Source organism: Leptodactylus fuscus, chromosome 2, assembly GCF_031893055.1.
Source record: "Leptodactylus fuscus isolate aLepFus1 chromosome 2, aLepFus1.hap2, whole genome shotgun sequence".
Classification (NCBI taxonomy): Eukaryota; Metazoa; Chordata; class Amphibia; order Anura; family Leptodactylidae; genus Leptodactylus; species Leptodactylus fuscus.
In genome coordinates, this window is record NC_134266.1 from 97,193,336 (window position 1) to 97,217,612 (window position 24,277).

The 24,277-nt window shown below is 40.3% G+C and overlaps 1 protein-coding gene across 2 annotated transcripts; it reads right to left on the reverse strand.

Moving 5' to 3' along the window:
• Positions 1-4,763: 4,763 nt before the first annotated feature.
• LOC142194873 (uncharacterized) lies at positions 4,764-23,781 on the reverse strand. Of its 2 annotated transcripts, none has more exons than XM_075264294.1 (9): positions 23,584-23,781; positions 20,724-20,828; positions 20,583-20,642; positions 19,058-19,210; positions 13,925-14,096; positions 12,353-12,480; positions 9,367-9,443; positions 9,197-9,236; positions 4,764-5,694 (listed from the first exon to the last, which is right to left on the reverse strand). In XM_075264294.1, the coding sequence occupies exons 1-8, from the start codon at positions 23,587-23,589 to the stop codon at positions 9,200-9,202; spliced, it is 738 nt and encodes a 245-aa protein (XP_075120395.1). In that variant the 5' UTR covers positions 23,590-23,781; the 3' UTR covers positions 4,764-5,694; positions 9,197-9,199. The 2 variants fall into 2 exon arrangements, with proteins under 2 accessions (XP_075120395.1, XP_075120394.1); XM_075264293.1 differs by having other exon boundaries at positions 12,353-13,611.
• Positions 23,782-24,277: the final 496 nt, after the last annotated feature.

The window sequence follows — 24,277 nt, forward strand, 5'->3', positions numbered from 1 at the left end:
ATGTGTGGATAGAATTCGCTAGAACTGTAACACACCGCATTTGTTTCCATGATATTTACGCCACTTGGAGGTATTGTCCTTACAGGGATACAGAAATGTTGAAATAAGACTTGTACACCAGCAATGTTGTGCCGCTATTGGAAGATCTCAAGCGGGATCTGTTTTCCTACTCTAGCTTGCCCCTCTCTTGGTTTAGTAGAAAGAATCTGATCCAAACCCATTTGGTACCCAAGATGTTTTACAAGTTGTCCATACTACTGGTGTTTATCCCTAAGTAGGGTTGAGCCGATCTTGAGATTTCAGGATTGTTTTTAAAATCCGATTTTCGATCATTTTCCAGCCGATCCCAATCGTGGAATTTGCTCGATCGCCGATTGGGATCCGATGTTTCCTGATCCCTCAACCCTAAACTTTATGTTTATGGAGCGGACCCCACTCTTTCAGGATTGGTACATTTTGGGCAATATTTGAGCGTCGGAGTTCATGTATTCCTGTTTTTCCGCGTGTACTCCCATTCCAAGCCTCCATGACCCATGAAGGATTGTGCTCTCTGACCGCTCTCCGGCATTAGGTCATGGACTGGGATCACACTCACACAAAGGCTGCAGGCACCGCAGGTCGGGTGTAAATAGAACGCTTGTTGCCTGGAATGTTACGCCCATTAACTTCAAAGGGTTGCTTTTTCTACTAGCAGAAAAATGATTCCATTGAAGTCAGTGGGAGGCTTTTTTTCAGCACTGAAATTCCACACCAAATTCCTTACCGTTTTTCTCTGTGTGAATGGACCCATAAAGGAGCAGAGGGAGACCAAAGTGAAGGAGATGTGTGGTGAAAAAAAAACAAAAAAACAAATTACCAAGGTGAGGGAATAGAGCAGTATTCACACAGTGCAATGAAAAACTAAGCAAAGAATCTAAAAGGCTGCGGCACAGGTGGGCTCAATGTGCGGAGGGTGGCACAGAGACCCGTACAGGCAGAGCCGTTACATATACTACTGATTTGGTCCTTTATCTTCTCATATTATCAGCTGCGCTGATGCTTTTTGTTTTGTATTTATTCTCTGTTGTTCCTTGCAGATGTATTTAACTATACTGTTCACTGTAAAAAAAAAACAATAAAAACTTTTGAATAAAAAAAAAAAAAAAAAAAAAAGTTGAAATAAACCAGAGGTCAGATGATGTAGAACTGTAATGTTATAATATGAATCATTTTCATGGCTCCCTTTATTCAGAGATGTCATTTTCTGCATTTTTCTAAATACTTCCATTCATGTAAATTGTAGAGTAAGAATTTCAAGAATGTTAACATCTGTGATATCTCTTATCTTCTCTACAAAATGTTTCTCTAACATATAGCATATGTGAGGTACAAGTTAAGCACATGTCAGCATTTTAACCCCTAACAATACTAATAAATAAAATAAACAAAAAGTGGTAAAAACATATTCTGGTGCAAGTACCCTTTCAATGAACATATAAAAGACTTTGCATCTATTTTTTGTTGGAGAAATATCAGCGCCAAAGCACAACACAACCAGACATATATTAAAACATTTATTAAATATACATTTCCATTAAATAAACATTTAAAAAAAGGACAATCATAATGTTAGAGTATAAAAATACACTTAAAAAACTCTTAGTCAAAAATCTGTGCCAGCACAGAGATATCTACATCTTGCCAAAGGAGATCAACTCTACTCCATTAGAAATCCCACATGAATAACAAGACATTATAAACACACAACAAAGAAAGAAATATATGGACAGGTTATCACATATGTTAAGCTTCCTTCCTTATTTTCTCACATGATATGTGCTAATCATTTTCCTGCCTATTTCCACATCTCAGATGCTGTATTAGAATGGCTCTTTTGTCCGTACCATGAACCTATAGGATAATTCAACCAAAGCAAAAATTGACATGGAATTAAAAAAAAAAACGAAACACTACAACACTTAATTTGCAAAAGCGTTGTCTGGTTTAGTAAGAGGTATACACTTACGCCACTCCTACCAGCTTGCATTACAAAGTTGTTAAAGGGTTCATATAAAGGGATGCTTTTTACCCATAAAAAGAGTGAATTGGCAAAGTACTATCATTTAGAAGCAAAGGATCAGCGACCACAGTGTCCTTGTTTCCTACATGGTATAGGACAGAATGAACAGAATTCTATTGCCCAAGGATAAGAATTGCTGGCATAACAGATAGGCCTCCCTCCTTTTAGTACATCCCAGGTTGAATAAATTTAGGAGTTGCATAAGCATCTCCTGTGTCTTTGGGCTATAAGCACTAAAGGGCCATATAATGAAACGTGTATCAGTAAGAGTATATTTAATTGCCTTCAGTTCTTGTTTTGGAAGAGCCAGCATTCAGTATTTGTACATTACCTACTTTATATTTGCACTTTTCATATTTCCTCATAATACATTCTGCCATGTCAAGAAGTTTTAACTTCTTTAATGTGGTTCTATATTCTTTTATCATTGTCCATAGGTGCCACGTTTGTGGAATTTTTGAGACAACCAGGAACCTCAAAACAAGCACCTATGAATACACTTGTAATACCAATTGTTTGGGTCAAATTCCAATTCATTGCTTCCTGGGCCCCAGTGCAAAATCTATAATGGGGCCCATACTTTGTATAATTTAAAATAATGGTACATCTTATGGGGCAGGTGGACCTTTTGGGGCTCCCTCAGGGTCCAGGGCCCTGAAGCAACTGCTACCTCTCCACCCTCTATAGCTACGCCCCGATCCCAATTACAGGTCCCCTTTACTTTAGAGACTTTAGAAATTGCCAGTCATAACCCAGCTATAGTTGAATAAGGATTTGTAGTTGTACAATTCCTATTTCTTATACAATGACAACATATCACAGTCTTCTATAAAAAATGAGCAATGATCTACTGAACAAATACTACTAGCATTGTGGAATTTCTTTGCTAAGAAAAGGCAACTTTTCACAGAAATATAAAGCAAACTGACTAAGTCTGGGACAAATAAGTTTAACAGGCTGCTGAACTTCCATGGACGGCTCAGCTCCACAACCTACTGTAGGCCTCCCATAGTATCTCATCCACAATTGCTGCTCTGTAGGATTCAGTGGGATAGCCACCAACAAGTTTGCACTGGCTAACCTGTTGCAATAACCCCAGTGTATTCATAGCCTACAGCTGCATTCATATCAGCACTGACTCACTGTTGTCTACCATTCACCCAACAACAGAAATGTATACAATCACAGAGAATAACCTTTTCAGAGCTGGAGAACAAATCCTATAGTGAATAGTGTTAATGTAGCCTGAGTACATTTAAAATGGATATCACCAAGAAAGACACGCATAAAAAAAATTATTAATCTTATTTAAGTGCAAATAAGCGTTCCCGATTTCAAATAGAAATGTAATATAGGTTGTACTATGCCATTTTGATTTGCTAATTCTCTAAGTCCAGTTTCACACAGCAGTATTTTAGTCAGGAATGGATGCCAAACAGAATAGCTACAAATATTTCCAGATTTTTTTCTCAGTATATGTTCCACTTCTAGTTCTGGCTTACCTATACATATCAAAACATTGACCAAAATAGTGCCATACAAAAGTGACCTTATAATGGTAGCCGCTTCCTAAAGATAGGTTCACAATCTCTAAAAACCATAAACTTATAACATGAGACATTAGAGTGAGATTAATAAAAACAATAGATGCAACATAAAAATGCATCAAAGCTTCCATCTGTGAACATACCCTATAGTAAAGTCAGTAAAAAGACAATGGCAACATGGCTACAAATATGGCTAATGTAATATCAGGCACAATGTGAATAGCTAAGGTTAATGAAGATGGCAAAGTTATTTTACACATTAGGTTTAAAGTCATAGGCCAATATTCACTAAAAGTTAGTGCAAACTTTGCTAGGAAATCTGAAAATATGCTAAATTTATCACAGTGACTTGTGTTGGACGATAAATCTGGTGTATCTTCAGACTGTCTAGTCTTCATTTAAACCACTCTTTAGTTGGTTTACCTTGTGCCAGAATTTTTTGACACTACTTTGGCACACTGTGGCACATTTAAGCCATGCCACCTTTTTCTGAATCCCCACCCATATGTCTATACACCACATTTTGCCAAAGATGAGGCAAGTTTATGCCAGTGTCAAGTCAGATCCACAATAGTAAATTTATATATATATTTATAAGACATATTTATATTAGACCCATCACCATGAAAATGCAATTCAAACTGCAAGCAGTATATGACAGAACAGGAGGAGCTGAGTGCATTTACGTATAACAGTCATTTTATAACCTGTCCTTTATTATTTAGGCAAGCCTATCCGTGATTGACAGATGCCCATATACACAGTCATACATAGTGAGCTATCAGGCACTGACAGGATCACCCACATGACTAGACGACTGTTTATATTTAGTTTTGTGATAAAACTTATAGCTCCTGTTATGTTAATACATTTGCTCAGCTGTTTTACCACATGCTGCTTGCAGATAGAACTGTATTTTTATGTCAAAAGGTTCCTTTAAGTAAAGCTACTGTGCCTATCTAATATACATGTGCAAATATCAGCTTTAAGATAAGGCCACACATTGCAGGAATATGTTGTGTTCGGCTGTTGTGAAAACGAAGCAGAAAAAAAATAATTTTATAGTACCAAAGTATAATTTCATCCATACACTGCAAAAAAATATGCAGCGGAAATGTAGCCTTTCACAAACATATGGGGTGCGGAAGGCAAAAATGAAAAATGCAGCAGAACAGCAATGAAAAACCAAAGTGATTTTGCTTAGTTTTTCTGCTGCATCTTTTCTCCGCAGCTGTTTTAGCTGTGTTTTGCAATGTGTAGCCTTAACTAGCCTGGAATCAGACATCTAGTCTGAAAGCAGTTTTTGATGCAGTTTTTTCAACCCAAACCAGGGATGTATTCAAAATGAATTGCCTGCATCCACTTCATGCAAACATGCATTAAAATTACACCTCAAATGGTATCAAAAATTGCATGTGGGTTTCCAGTCTTACCCTACATTCACACTACATTAAATGCATTGTCTGTGAATGTGACTATTTGTTACGGACTGTCAAAATATAAGTATTGCTCTCTTTGTCCATTTTTACGGATTCTCCATACACAAATATATGAGGGATCTGTGAAAATGGACGTCCGTTGTGTGCAAAACAGCAGGGAAAAAATGGACATTTTTCATGGCGTTTTTGCACTACAGTCGTGTGAATGTAGTCTAAGATAAAAAATACAAAGTAATAAAAGAAAACGTTTTTTAAAAGAGAACTGCCATTTTCATACTTACACAATACATGAGCTAGTGGTATGGCATTCATTAAAATACAGACAGACTTCCACACAGTTCCCTTAGGAAGTACATGTTGTCCACAAATATTTCAGTGGGATGACTGTGCCAAGTAAATGTGTCCCTTCGTAAAACAGACTAATATCACAAGGAAGGATGAACCCCTTGGACGGACAGAATCTGTCAAGTGTTCCTCTGGTTAAGGAATCCTCCAGCAATATAAGAAGCAAATTCCATGTGGTAGTTTGACCTCACTGAGAACGGGACGCCAAGCGTCTAGGAATTCACACTTCCTGTTCAGTCCACGCAAGTGAGGTCCGACAGCCCTTAACTACTCCTATAGGTCTCTTCAAGCAATTCCATAAAACCTACAAAAAAAAAAAAAGATTTACAGTATTATATAGTGCAAAGAGTTGATACAGTACTGTACAGTATGTTTACTAAGTCAACAAAGTTTAGAGCATAGACTAACTTTCTTCAATGGTCTGGCAAGAGAAGCTTGTGACACCCCTGTCTGAGTGAATCATTTACAGGGCACTTTATTCTAACCGCTCCATGAATTGCAGCAATAAAGTATATTCTTCAGAGATAATTTATATAGTTCTGGGTTACAGTACGACTAGTTAACAATAAAACATTCCAAAGTCAGACTGTGTGTTCATCTGTAAAAGCTTCAAGTTCAACACAGTCAGAATACGTCACCCATAGAAGTCTTTGAGGCCCTCCAGTACCTCTGATTTTATATAAAGACACAGACGATTTGTATGTGGAACTGATATGGCATATTAATCTCCAGAAACACTGCTTTTGGGAAAGAACGCCTCCATAATATAGTGCGGTATAGAGGATTACGTTCTGAAAACTTAGCTACACTGAGTTAGTGACATGATATTTTCTTCCCAATTTAGATATATTTTTTTACAATACGTTGGTTTTAGTATAAAGTCGTTTTTTTTATTAATATAAAAAACATCCTTCATGTGCCACAATTAGGACTTGCCAACTCCCCTATCTGTTTTAACACATACTTGTATTTCCCCATGATGTAACAAGTGACAAATTTAGCAGTGGTCAGAAGATGGTTGAAGGGGTTTTCCATTGTTACGTCAATAATGCTTAAAGGGGTTGTCCAGACAAAAATGTTATATTTTAAATAGACCAAGGAAAGTGAAAAAAATAAATAAATTAGCTTGAATCCACTCCACTTTGCATGTAATGTAAAACACTGCATTTTCCTCAATGGCCAAAATGTTGGGTTTTTGCAACATGGGGCTTATGTAGTTTTGTCACTTGTTACATTATGTAAATTTGTCACTTGTTACAACATGGGAAATACAAGTTTGTGTTAAAACAGATATGCGAGGGGAGTTGGCAAGTCCTAATTGTTTGGTGAAACACTGTTGTGTGCTGCTACCCTTCAGCTTACATTGTGCAGTACCAATCAGATCACAGTGACTGATAGAGTTTTTACTGAGTGGGATCTAAAAAATGTCTGTGGATATATCTATCACTGGTTATGATAGGGGTAAAGAGAAATTCCAAATTTCTTCCATTCTTAGCCTACTTATGATAGTGCATTGTAAGAGCTCAGTTAAAAGGGTTCTCAAGGCTCCTTTGACAGCCAAAATCTACAAAGCCTTTAAAATCTGTAAGGGTATGTACACAGGGGGTTTTCTGGAGTGGATTTTGATGCAGAATCTGCCTAAAAAAAAAAAAAGTCTCCCATTGACTTCAGTGGGAGCCGCTCGCTTTTTTTTTTTTTTACTGCTAGCTAGTAGCGGAAAAAAAAAAAAGAAGCGAGCTATCCTATCTTTCTACGGATTCCACAGCTGATTAGCCGCAGTATCCGCGGCGCTAGGCTCCCTCCCGATTAGGCCCATTCTTTGGGCCTAATCTAGAGCGGAATGCCACGACTGAATGCCGATGCTCTGCTCCCCAATCCAGTCATGGCTAGCCACACAGAAGTGTTCACACACGGAATACAAATTCCGCCTTGTGAACATGCCCTAAGGTGGTATAGGATGCACACATTGAACATACTGATTGTTCAGCATGAGAAGAGTTAAACCCTGACACTGGCTGTACTGATTGCACATTTCTGGCTACCAGAGCGCTGAAGTTAGTGCCCTACAACTTGGCACATTATTGTTTATTTGTTATATCAAGTGTTGTAATACACTTGTACTATGTTCAATGCTCCTATCTATTGTAATTGGTGCACGTTATTGTGCGGTCAGTATTATAGTACTTTCTGGAAGCTGTATCACGTGGTGACTGCTTAGTGGCTGAATATAGTGCCATAGCAGCAGAAGTTGTTGCTCTTGTTTAGTGCAGGCCACAGGTGAGCCTATTCTTGTGCTCTTGCGGAGTGGACCAACTTGAATGAGAGCTTGGAAGGAGGACTGATTTTTTTTCTTTTCTTGAGGAAGATAGCCTCAAAGTGTATCCAATTTGAGAGTGCTTTAGTCAGCTTAAGAAGAAAAGCCTCTTCCTAGCTAGAAAGTGTTTTCTTTGCTGTGGCCTGCAATTTTGCACATTGGGCTGAACTACAAGTCTTATTTTTAACCTGTCATTTGTCTACTGTTTTACCATTCAAGATTTACTCTCCTTGTATAGCCATCATCTCTGTAAAGAGGACATCAGTGAGAAGCTAAGTGGTTACGTTATTCATCATTGGTGGGCAGCTTTGGCTGACCTGCAGAGGTCAGCGTGAGGCTAGATTCACATGAAATAGGTGCAAAACGGCTGTGAAAAATGTCCATTTTTCACAGCCGTTTTGCTTCCTGTGGCATCTGTTTTCACAGATCCCTTATACATTTCAGCTTATCGAGGGATCCATGAAAACGGATAAAAAAAAAAAAAAAAAATAGGCCATCACCTGTGTCGGTGATGACAGTCTGTGCCATGACTATTAGTTGTGTGTGTAGCCCGAGTGTGTATATATATTTTATACTAACCATTTATAGCAAACCTTCTTTTGTGTTTTTGTGTTTTCCTTTTCTCCTATGAGAAATGCTGAACAGAAGTTATTGTGGGAGGGTGTCAGAGACGCTCATGTGTCCACACTGCACTGTGTACTTTAAGGCTCATGAAGCCTCTCTTTCAACGGCCCTTCCCAGTTTTTTTTGCATCAATCCCTCTACAATCATTTCGCCCTACTAGCTGGAATATAGCATGCACATAATAGTTCTCGGCATGATTCTACACCATTCTGCTTCTGTAGTTCAATGTTCTCCTTATAACACCGAGGATTTGTCTACTGCTTACCACACACATATGTAACCAAATCCACAGTGGAACAGTTTTTTTTTTTTTTTTTTTTTTTAAACGGACACGAAGTCCTGCATGTCCCAATTTGTGTCCGTGCAAAAAAATCTGGTTTCACCATGAGAGGCTGCATACTGACACCGGAGGTTTGCTTTAAAAGCCCATTGAAATGAATGGTTTTTTAAACTGACCGCCAGCAAGCAGTCTCTAAGCAGTTTTTCCGGAAACACAAAGTATGGACAGAGGTGCAAGTATGAATGCTGCATAAGGAATGAGCTGCATTTTTACGTAACACTCCGCTCCATGCTTCCCCGCTGCTCTGGAACCTTATATGATATCAGCACCTGGAGAAGAGTGGAGAGTAATGAATTCAACTTCAACACTTGCTCTCCAGGGAACGTGCAACTTCAATGAACTCCTCCATCAGTACTGATAGAAGTGCTTATTGTGCTTTTAAAATAAGGATGGTGCTGCAATAGTGTGTCCATCCTGGTGGGTGATACTGGTTCTGAACTGCGGCGCACCCTCAGGGGTAAATGTACAAAAGTTTAAAAAGCACTGGTTTAATACAAGTAGGTCATAAATTAATGCAGAAACACTTACCCATTACACAATGTCACACGCAGTTATTGATAAGCGCTCCCTGGAAAAAAAAACAAAAAACAAAAACAGATTAAACACTGATGAAAGAATAAAACGTAATGTTGTGCTCAAATACAGCTATACAGGATCTGAAAACACAAATAATCTGAACAACCAAGTGTACAACTCACCTCTCTTCAGGTAACACTGCAATAGGATTTTCTGTAAGATCTAGGTTACACCTTGTATTTAATCTTCTTTCTAATTCCTATAGATCAAAAAGAGGAAAAACAACTTAGAAACCAACAGTAACACATTATATATCCATACACTTAAACCTTATTTACCCCTTAGATCATTTTATGAAGGAAGAGGGGGGCAGGGACTCCTAACATCATAGACAACTATAGTACTTGGATTTCATCTCCTCGGCACATACAGACTGAGTTTCACGGCCGAGACTCCATTGTATGAATAAAAGCTAATTTTCCAGAGAGAAGATTAACTAATATATGGTATTGGTATTAATAAATCCATCTCTTTTATTCATTCTAAATAACCTGATAAAGAGATTTAAAAACACTTTATTTGTAGCTTCTTGTCTCATACAGACTTAGATTAGGCATTTAGCAGGGAGCTGAAGCGCCTATTCAACAAGAGGATAAGGATTGTAGGGCCAACATAGTGGCTCAGTGGTTAGCACTGCAGCCTTAATTTGCCTTCATTCCCTATAGGTGAAGATCTGTTTGAGTAATTACTTATACCCTACATGTTTCTATTGGGACAGTACTAGCCCCTAGCATCATCATGGATATTTACAACACTGTCATTGACTATAGTTACAAGCCAGATAAAGGTCTCCAGATAAAGGTTAGTTGATACCCAAGTGCCTTCTGCTGAGGAATACGGAAAGGGTAGTATCTAAGGGCCAAGCATAATTGCAGCACCATATCAGATTTTAGTCTTAGAGAAAGGTTTCCAGGATCAGGTCCTTAGGAATGCCTTTCAACAGTCCATGTCCAGGAAGAGAGATTTGCTTTTGAACCATAGACAAAGAGCCCATAATGATGTCCAGTTATGGTCATTAGGACCTACAACTATACACATGTTGAAGAATGGGAGATCCTATGAGTGTTTCAAGGGACTCAAATTCCTCGAAGTCTGATGAACCAGCAATAACGTTTAGGAGAGGCAGGAATATTCAGGATCATCTAATGCACAGTTACCTGACTCCAGAAACCATCTGAGGCTCTTGGTTACCATGGATAGTGCCTGGCACATATCATTGTGGGTCCTGCAGAGTGTGTAAATCCATTAATGTGAGCAACATTTTTGTAGTAGAACCTATTTTGGGAAGACTATGACTACGATCTTAAGTGGAAGCATGATGGATCTTCAGGCTGAATATAGTGAGAACTTTTGGCCTTAGAATTCATATTTGTGCTTCTTTGAGGTTGAGATCTCCTTGATGAGTGAGTGTTCATACCCTATATCTATATGTCAAATTTTAGGTCTCTGCTTGGTGGTTTAGGGCTGATCATTGCAATGGGGGAGGAGCAGACCCTATGGTCGTGATGGAGATATTATGGTCTCCACATGATGTGCAATGTAATATTGTAGCTCATCTATCTTGATTTATAATTATATTTTCCTCAATCCTATTCATATAATTGGATGATATAGGGTAGGAATTAGTGCTATTCTCCATCCCGTTTCATTAATGCATCCCCTTCCCCCATGGGTTTAAATTAATTACATCTTAAGTGAATGTAAAGCTTGTGATATAGGGTCTGTTTATCTGCACATCCTTTGTATGGTCTTATCTACTGCCCATTTATTAGCAATGAACTCCATGAACAATACTTAATTTGATAGGGCTGTTCACGACTCCTTCTATTTGATAGCTCTGTGACCCGAGCACTCATGCATCTCTTTACCTACTGTTCTCTTTACTGACAGCCACGCTTGACAGCTGACTCCTAGGTTGCTTCTTTGGTTCCCCATGTGATGGGCTGAAAGTATTATATGATGGGACACACCTTACAGGGATTGGAGGTGTTTAATCAGTCAAATAGTGTTCTCAGGTTCTGCCAAACATGATTGGAGCCATGAATGCTGGCACTTACTTGTAGGGGGTGGGTTTTTGATTTATAGATTGGCGCTGGCGGTGTGGCAACTCATGGTTGTTTTGCCATAATGCTGCCATTTTGAATGAATGTGGACTTATAATTATAGCCAGTAGTGGCACTGTAAACACCCTTAATGATGCTAGGGGCAAGTATTGTCCTAACAGAGATAATGTATAATTAATTTATTTGGTGGAGCAGATCTTCACCTATAGGGAATACAGGCCAATTAAAGAATGGACTAGAAGTTTATCTTTTTAAACAAAGCTTCAAATATAGTGTTTTTAATCATCTTTAAAGGTCATATTATTACAGAGAAGTTTAGTATGATATGTTAGTGCACGTTACCAATAAATTATACTATTATGGATACCTTTTACGCAGTGTGTGGGAGGGCATATAGATGGCACTTTCGGGTCTGTATGTATGTCTGTACTTTGGAAACCTCAATGTTTGTACTTTTATGTTTTTTCAATGAAGGTCTACCACTAAGAAAATCAATCCTAAACTGTTGCAATCGTGGAAAGGTAAATAATTTTTTTTGTCAAAGTGCAATCTTGCTGTTGAAAAATACAAGTATGCAAGTGAGCTGTTCAATGGACCTGGGCCATTGCTGCTCCAGAGACCCCAACATAAAGCTTGACAGGCTCCGACCAGTGGTGTTCCAGCAAGTAAAGCCACGCCACTGGGAACAGCTCATACAACACGCAGTAAAAAATTATTTTAACAGCAGCAAGACTGTACTTTCACACAAAAAATTGTATATTAACTATGCTACTAATGTCCCCTAAAGCAGAATATAAGGGGTGTGGAAGTGATAGACTCCCTTTAACTGATATGCAAGTGTAAAAGTAGACTCCCATATTTCTAACTTCATTTATTATCTATTTTTTGTTAAACTATTAGTTATGTAATTAAGGAATATAAGAACTTTATTAGGCTATACATAAAAAAATGGATTCAGAAAGATATAGTTATAAATATCAGCACACTAGAACTAGGATTAAAATACTACCGTGCAATACTTTATAACAATTAAATGATTACTTACCCGATATTGATGTCTGTAGTATAGAAATCCACTGAGAAAGAGTAACACAAACACCACAAGGAGTACAATGATGATCAGTTGTAGGTTGCTTTGGCTGTCTTCTTTCTTTCTTCCATCTTCAAACTGTTCTGTTGCAACAATACGGAGCATATTAGAGCTGTAGTTGGGACCTGAAAAGGTGTTTTGCCTGTCATCAGTAGCTATGTCTCTCTCTTGCTGCGGAACAATATTGTATGACTTATGAGCATTTAACACGGGCTTGTGGGTAACATCTGAGAGAGGATGCTGGCCTTCTGGCACAGGAGAGGACACAGATAGTTCTGTTTTAGTAGTCAGCCTACTAGAGGAAATGTAGGAGGAAGCCCAGCCAAGGTTTCTATCCTCTGTGACTTTGCCCTGTGACACAGGTTCAGGGGCTTCAGTGTGAGACAGGCCTGTGTCAGTAGATGGGATGGTTGTATAGACAGAATTTAGAAAGAGGAGATTTGGTTCATTGGCATTAGTAGAAAGACTAGAGCCAGTCTGTGTCATCACAGCTGCCCTGGAGGTTGCATCCATATTTGCAAGAGATCGGCGTATTTTGGTCACAGAACTGGAAGAGGTTTCAATGCCAGGTTCCTTGCTCGGCACAGAATGAGAGTTTTGAAACACAGACCCCTTAGAACTTTGTAAACCAAATTCACGCATTGTAGTTTCATGTATTTCTGGTTCCATGACAGTAGAGAATTCTTCATCTATAACAGGGTATGTAGGAATGCGTGGACTTTCTATAGTAGGAGACGCCACTGACTCATACAATTCCCCAGTACCAGAATCTGATGCATCTTTAGTCACCTGCGTAGGATCTGAATTAGTTTGAGATGGATTTGGGCTAACATATGATGGTTCCTGGATACCTTTTGTAAATTCTGTACTATGTATTAGCAAACCATCATCAGTCAAGGGAAAGTCTGAAAAATCCCCAGATTGCATTGTGGTATCAGCATGTGAATGATCGATGAGGGTGGTCAGAGGTGTTCTATCACTTGGCATATTTGTAAAGATGATTTGTGGAGAATCTAGCCCCTGTGAGCTCTTCTGAGGACTTATTAGCTTTTCAGGATAACTGCCAGTCATGTCCTCTGCCAAGGGACTGGTATTAATGGAATAGCTTGTTGTATATGTGCTGCTTGCAAATTCCGATATGTAACTTAGAGATGTCTGAGCAGTCTCACTGGAAGAAATAGGTATTGTTGGGGAAGGGCATGCACACTGAGGACCTGCAAGGATCAGAAAAGACAGAAAGAGGCTTCAGTGAAGCCATGATCTGTCATGATACAATACACATCCAAAGTGACGTATGGCTGGTTAGTGTGACAAGCAAACTAGACATTATATGGAAAGCCAGTTATTCATGCGAGAAACATAAATGCAGAAAAGTATATAGAATATTAGAGGCCATGATCCTACCTAGTAACTAGTCCAAACTGTACACAAGCACCACAAAGCAATTCAGGCACATAGCAAAGACATATGCTGCATGGATAAGCAGTACACTAGACAATTTATACACAGAAGAAATTTCAGTCTTACTTTTAGTGCTGACACCATTACTCTGCCTTTGTTTGTTATAATATAATTCACAATCCGAAGAAGATCCAGCTTCAGCCTTGAACCCATCTAATTCATGTAATGAGTGATTGATTCGCTGTAAAATCTCAATAGCATTCATATTTACGGTTTGAAGGTAAGCGTTGGCAGCATCCTGTTCAATAATGAAAGTAAGAAGAAATAAAGTTGTACTCAGATTACATAGACCCATTCATGCTATAAACGTCGTAGACATCTGGCATTAAAATACACTAAACACTTACTTTGTGCCCATCAGATAAGAGATAACATGTCTGATAGCTGAAGGTTTTATTTCTGGACTGCCAGTGATTAGATATGTCTCATTCAGTTAAACAGAAGTGAATGAAGCTCACATACTGCTCCATTCACACAGGACTAGGACATAGTTCGTGTAATACATGGGTCGCAATAGTGGGATCTCCAGCGATCAGACACTTACACTATTCCCTATTCAACTGCAAATGCTACTTGTAGTGAAAGTTACACAAGGTATTGCTGCCTCGCACATGGCTTTAGATAGAGATGTTGATAGAAAACAAGCAAGCACTCTCCTGCTGCCTTGTAGTTCACTTTTTCTAGACCAATATCAGCTAAGATTGTGACAAAGCTTTTTTCTTGTAATCGGAGCTGTTATGCAACTTCAGTCACAGTGGAAATATTTACTGTCTACTTTCCACTAAAAGTCTTTACAGGCCTTTTAGAAAATATGCTTTATCAGAAAGTAAATGAAAAAAAAACCCACACGTAGACATTGACCTGAAACTACCTTGAAGAAGCTTTTCTCACACAATGTAGCTATGCAGCCATTTCATGCATTTTTTCAACAAAACAAAGACTTTTGCTGTTGGAGTTTCATATCGACTCATGGTTTTGTCTGGCTAAATCTTGCATGCAAAAACTGCACCAAAGACTTCAAAGTGAGCATGAGTTAAACTACAAATCTATAGCAAAGTATAACATATTAAACAATACTGTTTACTTAATGATAACGTATATGTAATTAACTTGTATCGTACACAATGCATATACATGCTGCATACAAAAAAACTATGAATTTGTACCGTATATACTTGAGTATAAGCCGACCCCCCTAATTTTACCACAAAAAACTAGGAAAACTTATTGACTCGAGTATAAGCCTAGGGGGAAATGCAGCAGCTGCTGGAAAATTTCAAAAATTAAAATGGCCGAGTTCTTGGGTGCAGTAAGTGCTGGAAAGGGGAGGGGGTGTTTTGGTTGTCTGTCTGCCCCTTCCCTGAGCTTGAGGACTGGGTTTTTTACCCCCACTTGGAATTCAGCCTGGCTGAATATAGGGTATCTGCAGTGCTCCTAATAACCCCTTCCCGACGGAATAGAAGCACTGCAGATCCCCTATATTCAGTAGACCGGGCACTGTCAGACACAGGATACCTAATGTGTATGTGTTTCATAGTCATTTTCTACTTTGAGGGCAGGTTCACACCAGCGCCCAATCTCAGTTATGCAGGTTTCCGTTTCCTGCCCGAGAAACATTCATGGGTTTGAAAAGTGTCTGCCGGTGAGCGTCTTCTGCTCTCCGCATTGAAACCGGTTTTTTTTTTTTTTTTTGGTCGGACATGCAGGACTTTGTGTCCAGTAAAAAACAAAAAACAAAACGGTTTCGCCATGGGCAGCAGAAGACTGCTCACCCACAGACACTGAATGTCGGTTTCTGTCTTCTGCTGACAGAAAACGGAAACCTGCATAACTGAGATCAGGTGCTGGTGTGAACCCGCTGTTAACTTTTATTTATTTTATATTATATTTTTTTAAAACTTTTTTTTAGCCCCCCTGGGGGACTTGAACCTGCAGTCATTTGATTGCAAGTTCCATAGACGGCAATACAAGTGTATTGCCGTCTATGGGAGAATCTCTACATTACTATTACGGCTGGTCATAGACCAGCCATAATAGTAGTATAGCGATGACAGGCCTGGGAGCCTTCATTAGGCTCCCGGCTGTCGTCGGAACAGGTCGGCTACTGCGAGCTCGCTGCGCAGGAGCCGGCCTGCAACTTTAAAGGTACGGGGCCGGCCGGAGGGGGGAGGACATCTCCAGAGGGCACCTCCGCTGTAACACTTATAGCGGAGATGCCATAGCTTATGCCTACAATCAGAGACCGCAGGCATAAGCTTCAGCATCTCTGCTGTAAGCATTACAGCGGAGGTGCTGGTTTCTATGGCGACCGCTCTGCAGAGCGGCGCCATTACGTTTACAGCCCGGCATCCGGACCCGGCATCCAGACACCGGGGCGGGTGCCGGGGCCCACAGCATCCCCACGCTCCTGCCAGGAACGCGGCGATGCTGTACATTAAAATCTGCAGAAGTACTTACGGTACTTCTGCTAGCAGGCCAGGAAGCAGCCACACGCCGGGTGCGGGCCTGAGTTTACGTGGCTACGTCACCCGGCGTGTGATGGAGCGGTGGGGGGGGGGGGGGCGGAGTCTGCTATCTTGGCCTGCTAGCAGAAAATTACCATAATGACCCGAATATAAGCAGAGGAGCACTTTTTCAGCACAAAAACTGTGCTGAAAAACTCGGCTTATACTCGAGTATATACAGTAAGTCATTTGAGCATAGCAGTAGAAGCACACAAGATACTGTGGGCCAATGCAATATAAAACTGTATTCAGCATTTGTTGTTTGTTTTTTGTCTTTCGTGTATAGTTAAAGAGGACCTTTCACCATCTGGGGCACATGCGGTTTAATGCACCACTAGAAAGCCGACAGTGCGCTGAATTCATTTCGGCTTTCATGTTCTGTCCCCCGGGTGAAGAGCTATCGATGCCAGTACTGTAGCTCTTCACTGTCAGAAGGGTGTTTTTGACAGTCAGTCAGGAAAGCCCTTCCTCACACCAGCGTCTATTGCGTTGTACTGAGAGCGGTGAGGAACGCCTCCCTCCTCCTCTCACAGTACAGCACAATAGACTGTCAGCCTTCTGACGGTATATTAAACCATATGTGCCCCAGGAGGTGAAAGGTTTTCTTTAAAGAGGACCTGTCACCTGCTTTGATGTATGTTTTAGTAAATAATTATTTTCCCCATGATATAGCAATTCTTAAGTATCTCAACTTTATGCTGTTTTTCTATTCCTCCTAGACATTTATTAATTGACAACTGGGTGTCACCATTCTCCTTGTGAAAGTGGGGTGTCCTTACATAGTCTGACTGTCTGTACAGAGTGAACAGGATGAGTGTTCTCAGCATCCAAACCAGTTGTCAATATGCTAAGGAGTTTCCAGGAGGAACAACAGAAACCATTCTAAGAAGCAATTCTAAAGAATTGTTGGGGTATGAGAAATAGAATTATGTACTAAAAATGACATGTCTGGAGAGGTAACAGGGCCTCCTTAAAATTTAGGCTGTACATTGTTTTAAATTGAGTTCGTCAGCAGTAAACTGATTATAAACCTAATCACAGTACCTTGTAGAGGTCATGCTACAGTTTCCTAATAGGCCTGTTATTCAGCTTTGCAGTCCCATTTTCATCTACATTTTTTTCTTAATATGTAAATGAGGAGAAAAGTGCATACATTATCTTGGGCTTCAGTCTCAGCTCTAGATTCCCGTAATTTGCAAATGAATAAAACTATTTACATTAATAACAGAGGCATATTTAAAAACTGTAGGATCACCTCTACAAGGTATGGTAATTAGGTTTATTAATCGTTTACTGCTTTCAAGCGCCCCTTAAAAAGTACAACTAAACCTTAAATTTTACCACCTATGCCTTTAAGGGCTAGTTCAGAGTTTTCCGCCTGAAGAAAGCAATAGAAATGAATGGGAAGCGTTTTTTTCCGTGCGGTTTTTACAAAAGAAACGCTTCAAAAAAAGCGTGCCAAGGTAAAAAAACGCTTCCTAATTAGGAAGCGTTTTTTTCCGGTGCCAAAATAAGCCACGTTATTTACGTGTGAACTAAGCCTAACTGTCACAACTATAATTTTTATCCAATTGATTTTCTACTCCATACAAAAGTAGATTAGTTTACAATGAAGTCTATGAAAAGGGGTGTAGGGAGAGAGTCAGAAGTATGATCTATCTACATAATTAAATAGGTCATTTCTGTCTGGAGAAGACTGCATAGTAATTTCTGATAGCGCAGCAGTGCTCTGAAAGAAAACTGTATCTCTGCTTTAAAGGGCTCTATCAGCAAAATTATGCTGTATGAGCCCCACATATGCGTGAATAGCCTTTAAAAAGGCTATTCAGGCACCAGTAATCTTATTTTAAACCCCCGTCCCGTTTTAAAATAAAAATCTAAAAACATATAGGTAAATCATACCTGAACGTGCACCCTGGGTGGTGATGCACGGTCCGACGTCATCTTCTGGCACGTCTACCTCTTCTTTTTCTTCTTTCGGCGACGCCCTCCGGTCCTGGCTCTTCCGCATACGCGCCAGATTTCATCCAATCGGATTTGAACCGCCGGAAGAAGAGGACGATGAAGCCAGGGAAGAGCCAGGACCGGATGGCGTCGCCGAAAGAAGAAGTAGGCATGCCAGAAGGGGACGTCGGATCATGCACGGTCGTGCATGATCCGACGTCCCCTTCTGGCATGCCTACTTCTTCTTTCGGCCAGGGTGCACATTCAGGTATGATTTACCTATATGTTTTTATAGTTTTATTTTAAAAAGGGATGAGGGTTTAAAATAAGATTAGCAGTGCCTGAATAGCCTTTTTAAAGGCTATTCACACATATGTGGGGCTCATACAGCAAAATTTTGCTGATAGAGCCCCTTTAAGGAATTATCCTCTAATTCCCCTTCCCCTCTCTATAGACTTCTATTGTACAGATTTGGTCAGTGGCAGAAGGAGACAAATAAGAAAAAAACCCAGGACATTTTCTGTAATAAAATATATTGTAGTTCATCTTCACTGGAACTATGGATTTATGAAAAAAATAAGGAAAAGTTTACTTGTGATTTAATAATAAACAATATAAACATGTAAAAGTAAAAACCTCTCTTAAATTCAAGGTTGTGTGTAACTGCAGTTGATAAGGCACTGCCACTCATATTATAGCAATAGATCCGGATGTTTTCTTGACATTACTTAGCTTATAATTCAGAACATACCTTTATGGAATAGTCTTCATTCTCTATGCAGGATATGTAGGTTTGTATCAAATGGTTCTTTTTGTTATAATTATCTGTGCCACGGGTAAAATTTAGTTTTTCCAAGAGGCCCTCTAATTCATATACCAGTGCCCAACGGTCACACTTTTCTTCCTGAAATAAAAATAGAGTAACACAAAGGCATTATGAGCAAGGTTATTATGAAACACATATCCCATTCTCCTAAAATACAATTATATTGATATTTCTGAAGAAGAAAAAAATTTCAAAAAGCAAACCCAAAGCACTTGCAATAATGGACCATATTTCATGGACAAGTGCAAGTGCCAGAAGTGGCACATCCCCAATACATCTGCAGAACAATGGCAATTGTGTTGTACTTCTGAGAAGCATAGAAGCTGCATGCTATCTACAGCCCAATAGTCCACACATATTTGCTTGACAGAGTGAAAATCTTGTATACTGGGGAGTTGACAAATATCATAAGCGATGATAAATAAAAATCAGCTTTGCTAGATCTGATATAACCTAAATATAATAATGCAGTTATTGTAGTCTGGCATTTTGACTAACATGGCAAGAAGACAAAGTGAAAGGCCTATCCTAATGCTGACAAGTCCATTGTCTGATTCTTATTGCCACTTCTGTCTTGGGCTGGAGACCAGGGTGGTGTGAGACTGGTTGCTACAAATATGTTGGGGCATATTTATGAAGGCAGAACTTTCTTTGTTGCTCATAGCAACACAGTTGCCAACAAACTTTCGAGGTTCCTTGGCAGCATACAGTTTCATCTCAACCATTCCTTAGTCATGTTAAAAAATTAAAAATAAGCTCAAGTAGATTATCAGGTGCCCGAAACACTGGCTATATTTCCCAACATGCACTGCCATCACAAGGGTCACAAACATTAATTCTCGGATAGGGGTCATCAACCTTTGGCACCCCAACTGCTGTGAAACTACAACTCCCAGCATGTTCCATTCACTTCCATGAACAGATGAGCAAGTATGCATGCTGGGAGTTGTAGTTTTACAACAGCTGGAGTGCCGAAGGTTGCCTACCCCTGATCTAGGAACTGGAATCCAAAGCAGTGCCAGACTTAAATAGGCGTAAATGAAGAGATGACCATGCGCACAGAAATCGAAGCGTGAATTCAGATGGTCAGGTTTGGTTGCTTTAATTTTGTAGGTGGAAGCTTCAGTCACATACACTAGTATTCCTTTCAGCAATCACAATTGGGTGATGCGAAAACCAGTAAATCTTTGTCTTCAGGTTAAAAGCATATGTCATATCCAAATGTACCCGCTATCTTACTGTGCAGTAAGATAGTGGGTAGGCAAAGGTAGACCAGTCAGATCAGGCTTATCCTTCCTTATGGTAAACTACTATTATTGTGTAAGAATACTAGTTTAGCTGCCTGAAAATATCTAAAATACAGTACATCAGAAAATGCTGTAAATACCTCATTTAGATGACGTTTACGCAGTGCTATCATTTTACCCCTCCACCTATAGTAGTAACTTACCACATGTTCTTTATTTAGGATTTTTACAGGCATAGAACAAAAATAACCTTGGGTACTAATCTGTAAGAAATATAGAAGAGAAGTGTAAGAAAACTTGTAGTTACTCTTTCTGCAGTTATAATTCTTAGAATTGGTTCTTACCATTTCTTCTATAATCTGATATTCTCCTAAAATTTTTATTGAACATTGCTCAGCTGAAATACATAGAGTCGTGCAGATTAGCAATATAATCCATGAATTGATGGCCTAGAAAAAAAAAAAAAAAAGAACATTTATATGAAATATAAACTTCGCACAATTCAGTACATTGATAAAATCTGCGGTCATCAATGCTACACACAACCGATTGTCAGTGTTGTAAACTATAGGACTATTAGAAATGGCATCACAAAGCTGGTACTAAAGGGCATTCATCTATAGAAGTCATATGTGTCAGATTGAGGACCAGAGTTGAATTATAAATCCGTGAGTTACATTAGGTAAAAAGCAAGAATGAATAAAACTATGAAAAGGTTTTAGCACATTAGTACGGGGGCACCACAAGGTACAGTTCTTGCCCCATTTCTCTTCACACTGTACACTGCCGACTTTAGGCACAACTCCTCCAGCTGTTACTTACAGAAGTACTCCGATGACTCTAATATAGTCGGCCTTATCACTGATGGCGACGATAGGGTGTACAGAGACTTAAACCGGGATTTTGTTGAATGGTGCCAGCGGAACCATCTCAGGATTAATGCTGGGAAGACCATGGAGATGGTGGTGGACTTTGGGAAAAGGAGGAGTGCTCCGACCCCGGTGGAGATCCAAGGAACATGCATTGAGATAGTCAGGACCTATAAGTATCTGGGTGTGCTCCTCAATAATAAACTAGACTGGACTGATCACCTGGAGGCGCTGCACAGAAAGGGCCACAGCAGGCTCTACCTGCTCAGGAGGCTGAGGGCCTTCGGAGTCCAGGGGACACTTCTTAGGGCCTTCTTCAACTCTGTGGTTGCCTCAGCCATTTTTTTCGGTGTAGCCTGCTGGGGGAGCAGTATATCAACCAGGGACAGAAAGACTGGACAGGCTGATCAGAAGGGCCAGCTCTGTCCTGGGGAGCCCTTGGACCCAGTACAGGTGGTGGGTGACAGAATGATACTGTCTGTGGTGACCTCCATGCGGGAGAACAAATCCCACCCCATGTATGAGGCCTTGATGGCACTGGGCAGCACTGTAAGCGACCGTCTGCTTCACCCCAAGTGTGAGAAGGAGCTATCGCAGGTCCTTCCTTCCAACCGCGACCAGGCTGTATAATCTACATCAAACCAAGTGAAGATCACTCCGCACAGAGAACTAATGATTGTGAAGTCTTCCTTCTTTCTTTCTTCTCCGTTCCTAAGCTGCTATGGACTCCTAGTATATCTTTCTCAGCATATGTGTGTCTACTACTTCTGTAATATTTACTGTGTATTATCATGTATCTGTATTACTATGCAGCTGTAACATACTGAAATTTCCCCACTGTGGGACTATTAAAGGATTATCTTATAATATACAGCATAAAGGCATGACAGCCCTTAAAGGGAGTCTATCAGTAGGAAAATTGGTATCAAGAGTAATGACTTTGCCCTGTAGTGCACTTTCCAAAAATCTTTCTTATTCTGCATCGCAACTGTATTTTCATGAAAATCATTGTTTTAGTCTTATATAAATTAACTGAAAAGGGCTTTAGGAATGTTTCTTCTCTTGCTGCGGCTTCACTCTCTACTTTCACTCTCCCTGCCACCAAGCCCCCCACCCTCTTCATTACTGGAGTAACATCTGCCACTTTGTAGTTAGAGTTACAATACAGATTTCCCTGCTGACAGACTCCCTTAAGGCCAGGGCCCCATGTAGTGTAAACTCTGCAAAAAAAAAACCCAAAAAAAACCACAGCGTTTTACCATACATGCATTGTTGATGGGATTCTGGCTAATCCCATCAACACAGTGCAGGAAATTTACGCAATGTTGAGTTTTTTTAGATTGTGGCATGTCAATTATACCTATAGAAGCGCTGGCGGGTTTCCTATAGGTATAACTGAAGCAGAAATTCTGCAGACGAAAGCTCTGCGGACTCTGTGAAAAGCGCTTTTTGGCCGTGGCTCGCTACACAGGGCCTTATCCTTAAGGGGTTTTCCAACAAGAAAGTTTGTGGATATAATAGAAGCAATACTGTGTGTGTCCAATTTATAGCGTATTTATCTACAGCTAGCTGAGAAGTGTTCGTACAAGACATGTAATAACTATGTAAGCAACCTAGTCCACATCAGGTCACAGTCACACCACAAAGCGTGCAGTTGAAGTAAATGTAATCTCTTCCTTAGCATCAATATAGTCATCAATGATTTTGCAATGGTTCTAGAGCATGTTGCAGACAAGTTGAGCCATTTCTATTGATCTCAATAGAGAAAACACAATCTGCCATCCTAGACCAGGAGGACCCAGTGATTGACCCCCCTCTGTCATCTCCTGGTCACTTGTCAGAGTGAAGGCAGCCTGACCTTCTGGCCTTTACCCGCTCACATTATTGACCCCTAGTACAACTGTATAGACTGTCTCTATAGCAAGGAAGTCCTAACAATATTACTATATATAATATAGCCATAGGTCAGGTGGGGATGGCGGAAAAGAGCTATAAACATTATATGGTTAATAAAGTAGCCTATACCGGTAATATATACTAGAAATCCATGCATGTGTGCACACAGCCCATTATGGCTGGAATCAACCTCCGGATTTCATAATGGACTGGCAATAGACAGCCTAGTGTGAACCAGGTCACATACAATACCTGCACGAAGGGCACAACCAATGCTAGTTACCAAGTAGCAGGTCTGAGGAGCTGTGCAGTAAATGGCACCAATGCCCATATGGGCACTGCCCTAAGTGACAGTCGGCATGAGGTATCCTTCCAGGCTAGCAGCAGTGCAGGCAGGACTGTGCCAGGTGTGTCAGCCCCCACAGCAGTACGAACTCACCAGCATTGTTATGTCCGGCTCTTCTGGTCCTGCACTGGGGGCTGCTTAATGTTCACTACTCCAGATCCGGGGGGACACCGCTGAAGTTGGGGTCCTCTGCTAATAATCCACGTGCTTTGGAGTCAGTCCCGGGGGGCCACTGGGTGTTATCGGTGCCCTGGAGTCTTGTGCCCGCCCGCTGAAGTTGTGTGAGAGGAGCCGAGCCTCAGCCTGTCAGCTCTGAAGTGAACGCGAGGCGCCGCTTGCTGCTTTATAGAGGAGCAGCCTCTCCCACCTCCCAAGACAAAGCATGTGCTTTCTGGGAAAACACCCTGGACTGTAGCCAGACTGCTCAATGGTTTGTGAGGCAATGTCCCCTCACCGAGGCGGCGCACTTACCCCTCACACACTGTGTGTCGCTTTACTTGCTACTGACATGGTAGGGTTAGCTCAGTGAAATAACCATATATAGGTCTGTGTGTGAGATATGACTAAAGATAATGACAATTTCCACAGCTGTTCAGTATTCACAGGCTCATGCATGTTTATTACACACCTGTACTTTTACATAGAGTGGCTTTATATACAGATAGTGATGGCTACTGCATCAGAAGTGAGCCTATAATCTGTATATATACCTGTACATTACAGAGTACCATGCACATCTCTTCTATAATGCATGGTAACCATGATGCCAGTCCTCAGCCAAGGGCCT